General features: G+C 38.8%; 1 protein-coding gene across 1 annotated transcript in view; it reads left to right on the top strand.

Moving 5' to 3' along the window:
- The first annotated feature begins 1,415 nt into the window (after positions 1-1,415).
- The window catches only part of SYTL5 (synaptotagmin like 5), a 59,396-nt gene continuing 41,952 nt past the window's right edge, over positions 1,416-18,859 (top strand). Inside the window, exons 1-2 of the mRNA XM_029964825.1 lie at positions 1,416-1,913; positions 12,216-12,431. Coding sequence (XP_029820685.1) covers positions 1,795-1,913; positions 12,216-12,431 — 335 coding nt within the window. The 5' untranslated portion in view covers positions 1,416-1,794. The remainder of the gene's footprint in view (positions 1,914-12,215; positions 12,432-18,859) is intronic.

The raw sequence follows: 18,859 nt of genomic DNA, 5'->3' as shown, positions 1-18,859 counted from the left end.
TTCTGCTCTGGGGTCTGTATATTCGACCCTGTGCTCCATGTGCAAATGAAATAACTGGATTCCCAATTATGGCATGGTGTGTTAGTAATTTTAGGTTTCATATGTGCCCCTCTTGTATTGAGAGAAAAATCTTCCGGGACTTCTAAGGATCAACGATGTTAAGGGAATATTTGTGGATTTTTATATTCTGGTAGGAGCACTAACCTCTTTAGAGTTAAAGGAAAAAAGCTCAGAAAATATGTCCACATGTCAAGTTAACTTTATGAAGTGGTTTTTCTCTTCCCTACATTCCCAGTGCCAGAATATATCTCACGAGGTTGAGTGTTCTTGGTAGCCTGCTTGTTGTACCACTGCACTGTTCTTCTGCAAGAACATTAGTTGCCTGCAGCATATCATCAAGGCAATGATGGTGGGGTCAGAGACCATTTTTAACACTTTCGTTGTCCTAAAGTTCTAATTGTTTTGCTCAGTCTTTCCCCTTTACCTCTTAGCTTTCCATTTTCAATAAAAAATGGAACTTTTTTCCCAGTTAAAAATAATAAATGCCTTTCAGAATAATGGTGTGTGTCACCTGCCCTTGCAAGGAAAATTGATGAACAGATATTCAGAGCACCTTGACCAGCCAAGCAAATAGCTTATTCTCTGACTGCAGAACTTGGCTCTATGAGTTTTATGCCAATGCCCTGTCTTCCCTAGTTTGCTGGTGTTGGGATCTAAATGGGTTGAGAGTGCTGTTTTTACAAGGCATTTTTCTAGGCAATTCAAGAAAGAACTTGACCTTCTTGAGAGTGAGAGAGTGCAATTCACATGTTGGATTTTTTCTTTTTCTTAAAAGTAACTTGACCTTATGGTATGAATAAAACCACCTTTTTCAGGAATTTGAGAACAAACATAATGGTCCAGTGTTGTGGAGTTTTTTTTCTTATTAAAATAAACCCAGAGAATAAAAGTAAATTTTTCCTTGTGTGTTTTAGTTACTTAGCTTTTGTATGTTTAACATAGCAATCTAACCAGGAGTAGCTGTCTGTGGTTTGTTTGTTTCCCAGTTTTCAGTAATAGTAAACTCATAATTGGCAATTCTGACTTGTATTTCTGCCTTGCATTGTCTTGTTGTGCAATAACTTATGTATTGATCTTCTGTCCCATTTTCTTACCTGATTAGAATGACACTGATAATTGGATCTGTGTTGCAGAAAGAGTGAGATTTTTTTGCTATTTTCTTGGGGGGGTGAGAGGGGAAAGAAAATGCTTTTATGTGAGTTGAGTATAAGCAGTTACTGAATAACCTGATAGTCCGAAAGCCATTCTTTGGTGACTTCCAAACCATTTCTAGATTAAGCCTTTCTCAAATCCGATTCTGACGGTAATTTCAAAATCACCCAGACATATTTGTTTTGACTTTCAGGTAGTTTGAAATAACTATACCAAGCTGTTTCATGGTTCCAAACTACAATTATTCAGGAAGTTGATTCTGCAGCTGCTCATGAATGCAGTCTGAAGGCCTGCAGTGTGCCGGTGAGCATCGGTCAGGACCCGAGGGCATCCAGCAACCAGGAAAATGACTGGCTTCCTCAAGGAACAAACAAAAGAGAAACCTTTATTTCTTGTGTAGCTGGAAGGCAAAGCAATACAATCTTGCCACCCAGTTAATTTAAAGAAGCATTTTTCAAAATACCTCTTGACTGTGTGGATCTTGCAACTCTGACACAAACGTGCCTTTGGACTTGTGGAAATAAATCATTGGAAGAACGGATTGGGCAAAGTGGTTGTTGAAGGAGTGACTGTTGGAGAACCATGACGAAGCACCTGGAGATCATCAATTTGTCATTTTTGTTGGAACATGAAAGGGAAACAATACTGGGAGTACTGAAGAGAGATGAATATTTGAAAAAAGTTGAAGATAAAAGAATAAGGTAACTCTTTTTGTCATTGCTTTTAAAAATATGGTCAGTAGATACTTTTGTTGTACCCAGTGAAGGTTTTCTTGATGCCTCAGGAGAAGGATGAGTGTTGGGAGGAGACACAGTTAATTAGAAGTCCAAGTAAAGTGTGCTAAAAAGAATATTTCTTGCTAGTGTGGCTCTCTGTAAACCAAAATGATGTCCAACACTTCAAAGCAAAAGTGTAAGAAAGATAACCAGTGCAAAATACGCAGTAGTGGTTTATAAATTTCAGATTCTGTAGATTTAGTTTGCTGAATTTCCCCTGTGACTGGAAGGCTTTAGTAAGCTCTTGAACTTTCCTCCTCTGAGAGGTGCTGTACATGTGTGCCTTCTGAGATGAGGAAGTTTGGAAGGTGTTAGAGGGAGAGAAAGTTGGCATCTGTCTCTTCAGGACTGCATAAAGCCTGGGGAAAATGTGAGATGATGACCTTTTTTTATTGTTGTAGTACATAGAGAATAGGGAGGAGGAGGGGCGTTTGATTTTTCAAATGGCTTAGATTTACTAATAAATAAATAAAACTGGTAATCTCGGGTGGGGATCTCAAAAGTAGAGCTCAAAAGCTGGGAGAAGTAGAATCTCGGGGTATTAACAGAGTCCGTGAGTTCTTTTCTGAGGAGAAAAAATAAAAATCATAGTTCAGAGAACTGTGTGTGGAGACAGGTTGAGATTCAGCTATTTTAACTGATTCAAATTGAGTTAATTCAGCTAAGTATCAGTTCTGTGAAAGTTCCTCTGCTTTTCCAGGATATTCTTGCTGCTTCCTCTCACTTTTCCACACTGCCCTTTTAAACTTTTATGCAGTGCTTGTTCTTAGAATTAGGCTTAGTGTGGATGGATGCTGTTGGCAAGGCTGCTGAGTGTAATGGATGACAAAGGGAAGATTTCCAGCCTTTGCTGGTTTCTTGCCATGTATTCCAATCCAGACCTCATTGTTTTTCCCTTTGATTTTCTAAAAAGCATTTTAGACACAATGCATTGCACAGATGTACGTTCAGCACCTGCTGAGGCTTCTGTTGTGTAAAACTATTACTTGGAAATCTATGCAGAGTTAACCACTGTGTTTGGAAGTTTTTCTCTGTCAAGAGAACCAAGTCTAAGTGCAATGCCCCTGTTGGTGTGCAGCCCATTTGCCTGGGGTAACATAGTGGCTTCTCTGGGTGGGCTAAAACTGGTTTCTTCTGCTGCCGTCAGATTGGAAGGAAAAGTGTTTCTTTGTGGTGGTGTGGGCAAATTAATCATTTTATCTACTTAATGATTTGTCAGATGAAGAAGAAAACAGATGGAGCACTGTTTGTTCTAGGCATTGTTCTCTATTTAGTAATAAGATAAAAATTTCAAATTAAGTATTTCAGTTTTCTAAGGTGGTGACCTCGGACATGTGTGATGAGCCACTGGTCATCTGTCAAAGGCATCAGTATGAAGTGCATCAGATCACTGGCTTCCTAAAGCCTCAGAAAGCTTTCTTTTCTACTACTGTCATTTTCCAGTCTCAAGTGAAAAGTTGAAACTCCTGAGGTTTTGTGGGTTTTTTTTTGTTTTGTTTTTTGGGTTTTTTTGGGGTTTTTTTGTGTTTTGTTTTATTTGCTTAGTTTGGGGATTTTTATTGCTGTTGTTTTGTTTTGCTTTAATATGATGTCTTAAACCCTCAAACTTTATGGGGTTTTTTTGATACTGCTGGAAGTCACTCTGCCAAACATACTGAGTCTGAAAACCCAAGGCATCTTTGGAAGATACAGTTCAGTAAAGCCACAGGTGGTATTGGCTTATCAGTGTTTTGGTACAAATGGAAAGAACACCCCAAGAAAATGCTGAAAACTGAGTTAATCTGAAATGTGCTAATTAGGATAACTAATGATGCAATGTGATGCTTATGTATATTTCTAGCACCTGTAAATGAACCAATTGGCTTCAGATTCATTGTCACTAGACAGTATTGTGCCTGATAACAGTGGAACGTAGTCTATAAAGGACTTCCAAAATGTAAAAACTATAAAGAATTGGATGGCTATCTGCTTCCTAGGAGACTTATTAATTTTTCTTTCTCAATACAGCTTGGCAAGGATATCTAATTGTGCCTTTTAACTATACTTCAGAGGAACATTTGTTGTCTTTGGAATTCCATTTGGCACAATCTGTTATATATTTTATTGAAGTACTTTGCAAAAGAGCAAAGTGTTTATTTTTTCAAGGCATTTTTCACTCTTGAAAGATGTTTACTTGCATATTGTACTGAAGAATTTTTATTTGTCTGCTCCATTCTTTCTGAATCCATCTTGATAATTATTTCTTTCCATTCCTGTTAGTCTTCAAAAGCCACTGTAACTTGAGAGAACCTTGCTATTCAACATGAAAGCAATGATAAATGTAGGAGGATGTCCTAATAATTAAATTGCTAAGGGTTATTTTCACTATCACTGCTCATACTTGTGTTCTGGAGTGCAGGTGGCTGTTCTTGTATTTTTATTTGATGTGCAAGTATTTTACCCACATGTGAGAAAAACACAGAAGGCAGCAATTTCCTTTTCTGGGGTCTAGTTTTGATAATACAAATAATCTATCTCTAATGAAGATTAATTTTCTTAACTCTGTTTGCATCTTGCATGACTAGAAGTTTTCTTTGAATATTGATTTAAAACTTTTAGTAGATTATTGTGCAAATCACCTACAGTGTTCTAAACATTATGATGCTTTTGATATTAGTTAAATTATCATCATGATTTTTTTCAAATGCTAAGATTATTTGACTAAAATCATTAAACACAGCTACAACAGCTAAAAATAGAGAACTTGACCACACTGTAAAAAAGTTTCTTTTAACATGTGAGTCAAGACATGCTGAACTGAATGTGTTAAACTGAAACTTGTATCTTTGTCCTTATCTCCCCATCCTTTTACTGTGTTGAAACGGTTTTGTTCTTTTAAGACCTTTTTTATGAAAACAAATATCCCATTTAATGTGTAGTGTGACAGGTGGTGAAGTCAATATGAAATGGAAAGGATGTATCTGTGGAAAGGGGGGTGCACCATGGAATAGGTGTGTTTCATTGAACTGCTGGTGCTTTGTTTCTGTTCCAACAGCAGCCCCACTGCCTCCTCCCCAGCTGTGGTGGTACACAGGGAACTGGGTCTGATGGTCATGGCATTTTGTATTTGGAGCTATTTGACGTCTTCATGTCAATATTATTCTGCTGCCACAGAGTGCCACACGTGGCACACTGCTAGAGTGCATTGCTTTCTTACCTGAACTGTTTTAAAATACAAAGTTTCTTTTCATTCTTTATGGAGCAAAGCTATGAATGCCATGCTTTTGGGGGTGGGGGGGTGTAAAAGTGTAATAATTGCTGCACTGAGAAAACAAAGAAGGAACATGCCAATTTCTTCCAAGGAAAAGCCTTTAATGGGTTATTATTGAATCATTTTGGTTGCCAGAAGAATTGCACCAGCTACAGATCTATATTGACAAGCAAAGTTAGCAGCCTTGTCTTTTTCATTTAACCAAAATGGCACCTCCTTATCAGTCCAAAGAGATCCATGGAAGCAATTTAGAATATTAACTTCAGTGTAATGCAGAAAAAACTGCTAGCGTGGACACCACCATGTGGTAGCTACAGCCAAGTACTTTACAGGGGGGGAAGAAAAAGAAGTTTGAGGAATGGGAATGGGTATTGACATCTGCTGACTGTACGTTTGGATCTGTTTATAAGCACAAAATGGTTGCAAGCTAGCATATATAGCATGGTGCATGGTCTGTGTTTTTGTAAAACTGTCTATAAATATTCGAAGGAGAGAGCCCCTGTGTTAAAGCATATTCTCGTCTGTACCCCTATGGGAAGTAACAAAGTTGCTGCCTGGGGGCTCAGTCATTTGGAAAGTGAATTTAACGGTTTAGCACATTGTTATTCTTTGAAGTAAAAAGTTCTCCATCAAAAGTAGTTACTATTGCCAGTTACTCTAAGGGTTACCTTGCTTGTTTTGGTGTCCTGTGTTCTCTGAGAATGACGATCCTCCGTTGCTGAAAGAATTTCTGATGGTGACTAATTCTCATATTCTGAGTGCAATTTTTTTTTGTCAGACTAGTAAGAAATCAACAAGCAATTTGTTTTTGTTTTTGTTTTTTTTTTTTTAATCTTAGTAACCATTTTTATTTGAGAATATGAGAGAAATTTGCAGAAAATTGTTCATCTGTGAAAGTTTATCGTTATGGTATCCAGTATCATTTCAGTTCCTATGCCTCACTTTCCTTTTGTTCACTGGGCTCTGCATTCACTATGTCAGATCTCTCTTTCTTTGTAAATTCACTTTTACCTTTTTCCTGTTTCCTTGCCTTGTCATCCATATGGCTCCACACTTCAGTACTCTTAACACAGTTAATAATTTTTATCAACCTTTTATCATGCAGACATGCTACATAAGCAAAATGGGAAATTCTGTGCTTATTAAATAATAATCTAAAAAATACTTCAGGTACTCAAGCAGATTTTACAATGCAAGGAGATCTCAATGGAAATTGATAATAGCCCAGTTCCTTTTGTGAATTGTCAGTGGTATTTACTGTTACTTTGAAAATACTGTGCCAGACAGTGGAGGGAGTCTGGTTGAATTTGTAGAAGGTACTGAGGATCAGTCTGGGGAGGAAACTTCCTTTCTTCCTCATGCTCCAGATGTATGTTGGTGCCACTTCCTTCACAGAAAAATTCTCTAGTATCTCAGTTAACAACTGCACAGCTTCAGAAGAAGGATGTGTCTATTCATCTGTGAAGAAGTAGTTTAATATATTTAATTTCTTTAATTGTAGTTGGTTGAGGATGGGGAGGGTTGCCTTTTTTTTTTTTTTTTTTGGTAGTTTAATTTTTTACGACTCTTTGGACTCTGGAAATTTAGAATGGCAAAATAAAATTAGGTATACTTGGATTTTGCTCTTCTACATTTTAAGAGGGAAAAGGTTTTTGAAATGGGAAGAAGGAACATCCAGGAGAAATTTCAAAATCAAACTGAGGAATTATGTATGCCATTAAATTTTACAGTAGTTTTGGGGTTTTTTTAAAGGGAGAGGAGATAAGGTAGAAAAAGAAATCAAAATAAAAAGTTTTCTGAAATCCTACTAGAATGAAAAAAACCCAGACAAACCAGTCAGTTTGGTATAAAAAAAATTACCTGACTCAAAGCAAGTGGATCGTGCTTACAGAGTTAATTTGGCACTGCTTGGACAATGAGTGTCTTGCCTCTTGCAGCAGTATAGTTATTCTGCTTTTCTGTATTTGGGGAATAAATATGCTTTAGGGTAAAGCATACTATTAAGAAAAAATGGATCTGTTAAGGTTTCTCAATGGGAATATTTCATCTCTGGAGGCTACCTTTGTGAGGGATCAAGTGCCTTTGGCTGCCTTGTAATTTTTAGCATCAGTAGGGAAGAATCAGACTCCTTTAGGGACTCTTGTGTGCCTCTGGCAGGTGGAGGGTAACCGTGCTAAGAGTTATGACTGCTGCTCCTCTGGATGGGTTTTGTAGAATTGCAGTCCTTGCAGATTTTTTTTTCCCCTTCATCATTTTGAGACCTCAGATTTCCATATTTATTTGTTATAGGGACTTAACCTAGGATCTGAGTAATTTTTCAAATTCAGTGTTGGCTAAGATTTGGGGATTTGATTGTTTGGTTGGTTGGTTGTTTTTTTTACTTTGATTTGTTTTCTGCTTTAACATTTTAGATGGGCCTCTTAGGCCGCATTTGGAAAGGTTCAGAATTAAGTTGTTCAGTATTGCCTGAAATACTGGTTACGACAGAACTCCAATTCACTTAATATATTTTCTCTGACAGTAGAGTTTAGAGTACAGTTATTAGACAGTTTAGAGGAATGGCTACTTATTCCGTTATGCTTGGCAGAAACAAATTTCTTTTTAATAGCCATCTTTTATCAAACAGCTGTTGTGATAGATGGTTTAGAAACTTCAGTGTAGGATAGGATTCTTTTTTTTTTCCAGCATCTTATTAAATTGGCTTCTACTGAGTTTTATTTTCCCCTTTATATTACTAGAAGACTGATAAAGATTAATTCTTGTTTAATACTGAAGATTAAAAATATCTAACTGCATGTTTAAATATATGCCTTTGATATTACAGAGAGCTCAAATGTTAGAATGGCAAAAGGACATTGGGTGTTTGTAATACAGTTGGTTCTTGCCTTGGGAGATAAACATAGCTGTTAAGTCAGTGAAGCTACAGGCTGCACTTGTTATCCCTTTTCAATACTGTGTAACTAGTGCAGCTCAGCTCTGGTGGTTTAGAGGTTGTTATGATAATGGATTTTTTCAGATGACTCACCCACTTTCTCCTACTCTTCCAGGCCCTGGAGACAGTTCATTCTTTATTTTCTTAAGATTTGAGCATATTTGTTACAGTCAATCAGTAGTTCAGTTCAACAAGTAATATAGGGAATCTCAAATGAAAGTTCATATCCAGTGTATCTGTCCATACACTATTTATTTGCTTTTTGATTTTTTTAATTTTATTTGATTAAGGGAGTGGAGAAGCTGTGGGTTGATTTATTGTCTCTCGATTTCCTGGAACTCATCAAAGGCAGTTTTTATTCAAAAATAAGAAAACAAACACTTCTCAGAATTCATGCTGTTGACAGATCAGCTGTCACCTGACAAGAATTTTAGATTGTCTGTTGCATATAAGAAGTGGGAAATCTGTTGCAGTCACCTCTACTGGATAGTAGGAATGATGCCTTTTTAATGTCAAAAGAATACTGGTAAGTTTTTTAACATGTTGATCTCTAAGCAACCATTTAAAAAAAAATGTTCTGTTTATTGGTTTGGGCTGATAGAGATTTCGTAATTTTAAACTGGAATTATTTAAACCACAGATTTTGTGACCAATAATACTTCTAGCAAAGCACAAAAATTTGCAGGGAGGAGGGAGAAGACTGTAATGGAAGGAGGTCAGTGAAGGTTTAGTTTCACCATTAGGCACCTGGATGAAGTCCATAGGACACAGTGATAATTGCAAAAAAAAGATGGCATCACACTGCCTGTGAAGTTCCTGAAATGCAAGAGGTCACTATTGATCTAAAGCTTTTAAGTAAAAATAAGCCACTGGAAATAAATCTGTTATGAAAAAAAAAAAGAGCCTTTGCTACTGCTTAATATTTTAACCCTTTTGAGATTTGAGGATAAACAATATTCATCTTTTGAGTTGCCCTGACACTTGGGCAAATATCAGTTTCTCATTCTGCATGCAGATGTTCAGGTCTCAAAGGAAACTGGAACTGAATTGGATGTGCCCCTTTGGTTCTGTGGCATGTGATTCACCAAATCTTAACAAACATAAATAAAAGGTGAAAATTCAGTTGTCTCTGTTGAACACTGGTTGGCATCTGTACTGTCTAAAAAGTCACAATTTAGACAGGAGACCATGAAAAAGATGAGGTAGAGAATGACCAATGATCAAGCAAAGAATTGGTGGTCCAGGTTTGCAATCAAATTAATTGGGGTGAGGTGAACAGGAGGAAAAGGTAAGCAAGAAAATGGAGGCCAGAGGAAGGTTAGGAATGGAACAGAGGGCCTAGAGACAAAACATGTGGAAAAGGCCAAGGTGCACAATACCTTCTTTACCTTTATCTCTCAGTCCAGAAGAAGCAGATGAATTGACTTTTGCTGTTGGAAGGTAAACTTGTTTAGAAGTCAGATCTAGGGGGAGGGTGGCAAAGGCAGTGAACATCTCCCTTTCCTGTGCACGATGGCAACATGCAGCACAGTGGGCAGTGTCTGTAGTGTAAGGCACCTTTTAATCAGCATTTAGAGCTGGCTGATTGACAGAAGGAAATGGACGTGTGCCTACAATCAAATCTATCTCTACAGGAAGTAGGGAGATGTAAGATGCAATCGATAAACTGCGAGAACAGTTAACAAAGTACCAAGAAAGCTCATGAAACCTGGATTTTGAAGGCTATGGCATAAGAGAAAGGCTGTTTGGATTGGATGTGAGACAAAGGCCTAAAGCAGAATGAAGCAATCACTTTTGGATAGAGGTCAGCAGAGGAAATCACTTGACAGGATTTGCAGTTTGCTGCCTGGAGGGATTGGACATGCCCTTTTTCAAAAGCTGCCAGAGGCTGAACATCCACAGGTCAGGTGGCTTCAGAGCAGCTGTTGTTCAGGGGATCCCAGTGGGAAGGAAAATGCAAGCCAACTGTTAGCAAGGCTATGTATCCACAAATAACCTAATTCTGAGCTGATTCTCTGGTAGCCCAAGCAATGTTCCTGGCCTCCTCTACTGGGCTGCAACCTGTAATCTTTTGTTGGTTTTATCTTCCATGTGTTTTTCTTCTGTCATCCTTTCTGTTGACCTTTAGGTGAAGCTGGTAGCAGGGGTTTTTTTAAACCCCCCTTAAAGCATCCACATGTATGCAGAGATTGTGATTTCAGTGAGCTGGAGTGCTGTGTGACTGAGGGACTTTGGAAGCTCCTGGCTGATGGTGGGTATGAAAGAAAGTGGAGTGATGGGGATGCAGCAATACCCAGACACCTAAAACTGACAGAATGTATCAGCTGCTGAGCTGGGACTCTGGAGAGGAGGATGGAACAGCTTAATATAGAAGGGATTAGGGGGTGGGGAGTTGCAGGAAGAAGTCAGGAAAGAGCCTGGAGAGAGCAGGGAACCTGCTTGTTTACTGAACAGGTTGAGATGGATGGGAGGACAAGGAGCCTGGTGCTTGAGTGGATGGAGCTTCAGCTGAGAAGTGTTGAGAGAACACAACAGTTTTGGCCACACACTGGCCTCAACTACATTAGCAGTTGAGGTTAGAGATTGTCCCCTCTAGTCAGCAATTGTGAGACCCCATCTGGAATACAATTTACAGTTTGGGGCTCCCCAGAACAAGAGGGGCATTGACATACTGGAGCATGTCCAACAGAGGGCCATCAAGATGATTTGGGGCTGGGGCATGGTGAGGAGAGGTAAAAGGAACTGGATTTGCTTGGCCTTCAGAAGAGTAGGCAAAGGAGAGATGTGATTGCTGTCATAAAGTCCTTAATGCGATGGTATAGAAAAAATGGAGCCAGACTCTTTTCAGAGGTACACAGGGAAAGGGGAAGAGGCAACGGGAACAAGATGAAATGTTGGAGACTCTGGTTAGATATTAGGGAGGATTTCTTTTATTATTATTTAAGACAAAACAAAACAGAATTAGATTATGGAACAGGTGCCCAGAGGCACTGCAGACTCTACTCAGAGTTGCTCTGTTACTCAAGATTTAGTTGGACAAAACATTGATCAATCCAGTCTGGTTGTCTCTGCTTTGGCTTGTGAGTTTAGACTACCTGACTTCCGATATTCCCTTCCAACCTAGATGTTTCTGTGCTCAGAGTGGGAGGGGAAAGAGCTAGAAGCTGTGGCATGGGAGGGAAAACTCTGGAGCTGAGGTCAGAAATTAAGGTTCAAATAGCTATCATTGAGAGATTTATGTTATGGTGGGGTCCTGTTTAAGTCCCTGTTTTGGGAAGATAACCATCCAAAACTGCCTCTCTAATTATCTTTCCCTCCTCTTTCTCTTTAAATTCCTTTTTTTGCTGTTGGGAATGTAGTAGTTATATCTCACAGCTATTTTCTTTTTGAAGACACAACTCATACACAATTGAAATTGCACCCTTCAAAATTAGGTCTTAAATGCAAATGTTTTTATTCTGTGGTCAGTGGCAGAACTAGTAAGATCTGCAAGTTACATTATTTAAACAAACAGTCTCTTTTTTTTTATTTCAATTGTTGCATTACAACATAACATTACTACCTATTTAGATATTTTGGTTTGTGTTTTTTTAAGGCTTTGAATACCTGGTGCAGAATTGCATATGCATTCCTAACTAACTTTACACTGGCACTAGCACTACTTTACACTGCACACTACTTACGGGAAAGATTTTCTTCTTCTGTGGATGCACTGGATGGTCCCAATTCTGAGCTGCTGTCAAGTTGGGCTGAGTATGACTTGAGTTATTGAGGAGGGCAAGCAAAGATGGTTTACCAGTTGTCCAGAACTACTCAGTTCTCTGCAATTACTTATACTGATCTACCACAAGATTTTCCTCTTGACTACATGTCTGAGAGCTGGAGGACAGATTTATTCTCCTTTGTCATATGTGTGTCAGAAATACAGAAAATATCCTTACTCATGTCTTGTATTTTTAGCATAAATTGTTTGTCCGTTAAAAGGTTCTTACAGATAATTGAGTTGAATCTCCAAATTTAAAAGGTTTTACTTTCTTACTTCTAGGAAATTGAAAAATGAGCTTCTGGAAGTGAGAAGGAAAGGCGGAAACTGTCACTGTCAGCAGGACAACAGCAGGGTCTGTGTTCGCTGTCAGAAAGGCCTGGGCTTAATCTTTGACAGAGGAGACCTGTGCCAAACCTGCAAGCTTCGAGTCTGCAGCAATTGCCGTGTCGTGGGAGCTGACGGGCAGTGGAAGTGCTCGGTGTGTGCCAAGATTGCGTAAGTTGTGCAGCTTTCATAAACACCTTTGGAGATTAAAGCCCTGTAAGTAATTTTGTGCTGCTGTTACTGTTGTACATCCCCTTAGCACAAAAGCATATGTGCAGTGAATACACGAGGGAAGAGGTTTATCTGGTGGTTGTATTTGCTGCACTGCCTAGTACTCTCTTTTTTCCCAGTTACATGATGGTTTCACCTGGCTTGTTTTCCAAAGAAAGCTGCCAGTATCCCAGATTCTAGGCTCTTAGTGAGAGTACTCTGAAAATAACAGAAAATCAGTTATAATCCATTGCCAGCCTATTCACATTATGAAGATGTAAGTGTAAGCATCAAGTAATTCAAAATTAACAGAACAGAGTTAAGAACAAGTGAGGTCTGTGTGTTCTGACTGATGGGGTAGGCTGCACTGTAAGGAAAGAGATGTAAAAATTGTGAGTCCAAGCATTTCAGTCCGTGTTTCTGTCCTTGGGTTTTTTTTCTGTCTTTATAGTAACTGAACATCTAAGTGTGGAAAAAGAGGGTTATATTTATATTGTCTCTATTAGTGGACATGCTAAACTAAATTGTTCTATGATAGGAGGGAAAACAAAAGGGATCCCTCATTTCTCACAGTTGGAATACTGAACATGGGGAATGAAGAAGGAAGGTAGTCAGCATTGTAGATGGACATCAGTGACAAATGGTGTCCCTATGGGGTCTGTACTGGGACCAGTGTTATTTAATATCTTCATTAATGACATAGATGAAGGGATCAATTGCAGTCTCAGCAAATTTGCAGATGACACCAAGCTGAGTGGTGCAGTTGACACACCCGAAACTCAAGATTCCATCCAGAGGGACCTGGACAAGCTTGAGAAATGGGCCCATGGGAATCTCGTGTGGTTTAAAAAGACCAAATGCAAGCTGCTGCAGCTGGGTTGGGGCTATCCTTGGTGTCAACACAGGCTGGGGGATGAACAAATGTAGAGCAGCCCTGCTGAGAAGAATTTAGAGGTGCTGTTGGATGAAAGGCTGGATTTGAGCCAGCAATGTGTGCTGGCAGCCCAGAAAGTCAATCATATCCTGCGTTGCATCAAAAGCAGCGTGGGCAGCAGCTCGAGGGAGATGCTGCTGCTCCCTCTGCTCTGCTCTGGTGAGACCCCACCTGCAGAACTGCATCCAACTCTGGGGTCTCCAGCACAGGAAGGACACTGACCTGTTGGAGTGAGTCTAGAGAGGTGGAGCACCTCTCCTGTGAGGAAAGGCTGGGAGAATTGAGATTGTTCAACCTGGAAAAGAGAAGGCTTTGGGGTGACCTGATTGTGGCCTTCCAGTACCTGAAAGGAAATGACAGGAAAGACAGAGAGAAACTTTTTACAAAAGCATGTAGTGACAGGACAAGGGAGAATGGATTCAAACTAAAAAAGAGTAGGTTTGCACTAGATATTGGGAGGAAGTGCTTTCCTGTGAGGTTGGTGAAACAATGGAATGGATTGCCCAGAGACGTTATGGAAGTCCCATCTCTGTGAATGTTCAATGCCAGATTGGATGGGGCTTTGAGCAGCCTGGTCTAGTGAAAGGGGTTCTGCCCATAGGCAAGGGGGGTTGGAACTGAATGATCTTTAAGGTCCCTTCCAACCTCAACCATTCTATGATTCTATGAAGGTAGCAGATCACAGTGTTGAAAAGCAGAAAATCAGTATTCTAACACAGGATATCAAGTACATATACAAAAAGAAATGTTATATGTTCAAAGATATTTACTTGGTGTATTCTTGGAAGAATAATTCACTTGATTAGTGTGGTAATATGGGATTTTGTGGCTTTACTCGGTAAGATAACCGTGAAGGAAAGGAGAGAGATGTTGGGCAACAAAATTCAGTTATGTATCGTGTTGTAAGAACTCGTTGGTATAAGAAAGAGATGTCATAAAATAATAATGTTAAAAGGGGAAAGAATTAGAGGGATAAATTTGTTGGGTTTTTTATAGACCATCAAACTAATGAGATCAGAAAGGTAAGGGTTTTTTGTAAATTGTTTCAGGGACTGAAGGCAAATTGCTAGTTATGTCAGACTTTGGGTACCTAAACAGCTAGTGAAAATTTAATACAGTGGGGCATGGAGTTTAGGGTTTGTGCATTCTAACTTTAGCTTTAACAGGTTGCATCTATTTTTAACTAGATGCCTTAACTTTCTCTGCATCCAGTGGGGCACATCCAAAGGACAGTATCTCACCTCTTAAGATGAAATATGTTCAAGTATTTGATTTGTGAAATGATTTTAAACTGGCAGGAGCCTGGCTGAGCTCCTTGTAATTTGCTTCAATCAGTTTCTGAGATGATATTAACGTTGTGCCTTTCAGAAATGATGGGGTGCAGGTGAGATGACAGAGGAGAACAGTAAACATAATACTAATCTTTAAAAATGAAGAAAAGAAGAACAAGGGATGTTGACCCTGTCATACTACCTTTAATTTCTCTGAATAAACTGAAACCAATGATTGCTGTGTTGTTCAAAAGCTGAGAGATGACAGGAAGATGAGTAAGAGTTGGCTCAAGAACAAAGAATGTCAAAACCAATTTAATTTCCACCTTTGATAGGGTGACAGAGGAGGATCTGTTGACATCTTATAATTTGACTTGAGTTAACCTTTTGACAGTTTTTCTTGTGTCATTCTAATAAGATGACAAATCAGGGGAGCCATGCCCTGGAATAAATTCTGCCAGTGTGATTGCAGACCCCTCTGGAAAATTATAAACCTCTGTTCTCAGAGTAGTTATGGACATTTGACTGTCAAAAAGCCCCAAGAAGACAGAGGGGAAAAAAAAGACTCCTAAACAAATAAATTAAAACAAAAAAGCCACACGTACAAAAAAAACCACCTTCAAAAAAACCCCCAGTGGGATAGAGCAGAGTATTTCCTGGCTTTTTACAGTTAAGTATTTCAGTTAAAGACCTTGATGCAGCAGATGAGTTTGCCAGTTGCACCTGCAGGTGACATAAAACTGAGAGGTGCTCCAGGCATGCTGAAGGACAGGACTAGGATTTGAAGTGATGTTTAGAATTTAGAGAAGTGGTTTGCAGGAAAAGAAAGTGTTGGCTCCCTGTAGGCATGTGGAAGTACTACATTTGGGAAAAAATGCAGCTGCAGAGACATAGAATGAGGATAAAAACAGCTTATGCAGCTGTTCCTCAGGAAAGGATCTGGGTACTGTGCTGAATAAAAGCTGAACATGAATCAACAGTATTTTCCATTGCAGAAAAGTTGAGCATCACACAATGATGTACAAGCTAAATTATGGCCTGCCAAATACATGATGCAATCCTATTTTATGTAGAGTACCTGCCCAGTTTTATGTAGCGCAGTTCATGTTGGCCAGCTGGAGAAAGTTCAGCAGAAAATAATGATCCCAAGCCCAGCACACAGTAGGTCCAGAGTAATGGAAGGAGTCAGATGTGTTTGGCCAAGGCAAGAGAAAACTGAAAATAACTGAGTTTTAAGTCTACAGAAGGCAGGCATGTTGAAGAGGCATACAGGCTGTTCTGTGACCTCACTTTGGATAAGAAAAGTCATGTGATACTTAAATTGCAGTGAAAGGATTTAGGTTCATGGTATGAACATTGACATAACTTGGAAAGGCTGTAGAATGTTGTTCTAAAAACAGGTTGGATAAACCTCTCTTTGGAACCATGACATACGACATCAGTAAAGATGATTCAGTTTTGGGGCTGAAAGATGGATGAGGCAACTTCTCAAAACATGCACTACCACTGCTTCTCCTGCAGTGATTGTGCTGAAATTCTGCATGCCAAGCAGTGGTTTTAGCAATCACCTTGACAATTAACTGTGGTTGAAGCCTGCCTTTAAGTTATTACAAGCCACGGTGTAATTTGCATGTAAAGTGCTAAAGCCTTTGTTGGGTATCTTTATGAAATTGAAATCTGTGTCCTTTCTTTTTGTTCATATGCAGTGTTTTTACAAGACTATATGACAGTTAATGATCTGTAAAATCTCTTTTACACTGCTGGGAGTACACAGAGATATTATCTTCTGTGTGGGCTGTGCAGAGATAGAAGTTTGCAACAGGCATTTCAACTACATCACTGTGCATAGTTCTAGTTTAAATTATTTCAATTCTACTTTTCTCTCAGGTGAGAAAATCCAGGAGAAACCAGGATTTTTAGGCTTTTTGAGTTACAGTTGATGGAGGAGCTAATTAAGTTAATGCAAATAGAACCTTTGACAAGATGAAAAGGCAGAAGGCAAGGAAAAGAAAACAATCCAGAGTTAAGAGATATTTATTCAAACAAAAGCAGGAGGAGGGGAAAAATCTTTTCGCTCTGTAACACTGATCTGCATACTGTGTTTCTGTCTGTGAAACTGGAATGTTTTACCATACTACTGGCTTTGCAAAGAGTGTTGGAAAACTTTTATTTTTGTCCCTCTTCTTCGTCCCCCTCTTAGCAGCCTTGGTGAATAAGACTAGATTAATATTACCTGTATAGACTCCAGCACCTGCTGTACTACTCCATTAGCAGAGCCAGGCTATATTGTTTTTATGATGTAAATGTATGTTGTCATGCATACCATAAGACCTTTAAAAGTCAGGGAGAAGGGCTTATGCCCTTTATAAACTCTTTACAGCTTTGGTGCTGTACTAGTTCATGGCTGTTCTCCCAAAATTGTTCTCAAGAGTGTCTGTCAAATGCCACTTAAGGCAATGGTGACAGTAGTAACCTGTACCAGTCCTCTCACATAACCATGCATTATCCCTGCAGGACTATGTCCAAAAGCAAGTTTTTCAGAACTGTTGGGAAACCTACTGTATTGCATCTGGTGTCAGTGAAGAAGGTCTGATATTGGGGGTGGCGAGGGAGTGTGTTCATTCAAAGACACAAATAGTGCAGAAACTACTGCATATATCCCTTGAATTACACAAACAATCCAAAACGGGTGCTGAAACAAACAATTTGCTGTATCAATAAAAGAAAATGTGGATAATATCATCCAGCTTCTGCCTGTTGCTTCATTTTAATACATTTTGGACTTTCTTTCCTTCTGAACTTCTTGTATCCTGCCTATGCACTCGTAGCACAGGAGTTTGGGATACCTGGAGTACAGTGAAAGGACATTCTTGTCACATGGCCTGGGGTCAAATGTTGTTATTGCTGTAACATTTATGTGCAGCTACCAAAAAAGGTGTAAAAAAAAAAAGGTTTACATGTGAATTGTCTTACAGTTACTTTACTTTTACAGTTACTTTAAAAGGATATCCCCCTTGAATGGCCATTAAGAGAAAATTACTGAGATTCCCCCTTTGTAGGTGTTATTACCAGCTAGAATCTGAGGTCACCTATAAAATATTTATAGGTCAAGAAGGGTTAGGGTAAAATCTCCAGCCAACTGCAGAAGTTCTGCAGTTACTGAGGGCAGAGAACAATACAGTCTTTATTTATGGGATTGTGTGTTTGATGGTCACATTGTTATACTATTTAATGAGTTAAATTGAGCTCGTATGTAGTGATGCACTTGAAAGATGAAGCTTTTCTGTTTTACTCCCTGCATACAAGGAACTGAGGTCATCAGGAGCTTTCAAACTAAGATCAATTTTTCCTCCTTCATCTTCTGATAAGGTCAGTTTATGCTTTAAATTTGGCCAACAAAATAATTAATAGATTGAGGGACAACAAGTTCTTCAAGAAGGCTGCTGACAGGCGTATTTCACATCTTGATGCTGTCTGTATTTCTCATTGTGAGCATGTCTAGGTATCTGTGAACAATGCCTTTATTTTGATGGAGTTCTTCAGCAAGATCAAATACCTAAGTGGTCCAAGTTATTACAGAAGAACAAAGCAGTAATGGGAAATTTATCTTCATCTCTGAAATAATTGTGCTGTCTTAACAGGTCATGAAAATTAATCAGTATCTTAGTAACAATTATTCCCATTAGGAACCTAAAAATAGGGTGTTTTCAATGTTTTAATATGCAAATGCTTTTCAAATTTCTTATAATTTCTTTTTACTTTAGTAACTTCTAAGCAAATTTGCTTTTTTTCACAGGGTCAAAATTTTCAATTTAATAGCCTCACAGCAAATTAAAAGCTACAGTGGAATTAATTTATATTATAGAAAATACTCTGTGGAATTGAATACATACAAAAATGAGGGTGTATGTTTGGAATATTCAAGCATAGGCTACATTTTATCCAGCCTTTGGTCTTGCCATTTTTTCCTAAGTTTTACTCCTGAGAAGGAAGTAAAATAACTTGAGGAACAGAGGAGGGAAAGGAAGCTGGGTTAAATCTCTTGCCTCTTCTGGGTTAGACTGGATGATCAAATGGAGAGTGAAACTGTTTTACTAATGTGGGGCTTTGCTCAAAAGAAATAATTGAAAATAACATTTGGGACTTTCCATCTTAAATTTTTTTTTTTTTAATGACTGGGCATT

The sequence above is a fragment of the Manacus vitellinus genome, unplaced genomic scaffold (genome assembly GCF_001715985.3).
Source record: "Manacus vitellinus isolate BGI_N305 unplaced genomic scaffold, ASM171598v3 scaffold_7_pilon, whole genome shotgun sequence".
Classification (NCBI taxonomy): Eukaryota; Metazoa; Chordata; class Aves; order Passeriformes; family Pipridae; genus Manacus; species Manacus vitellinus.
Note: the sequence above shows the minus strand (reverse complement) of the source record. Positions and strands in the feature narration are given on the sequence as shown.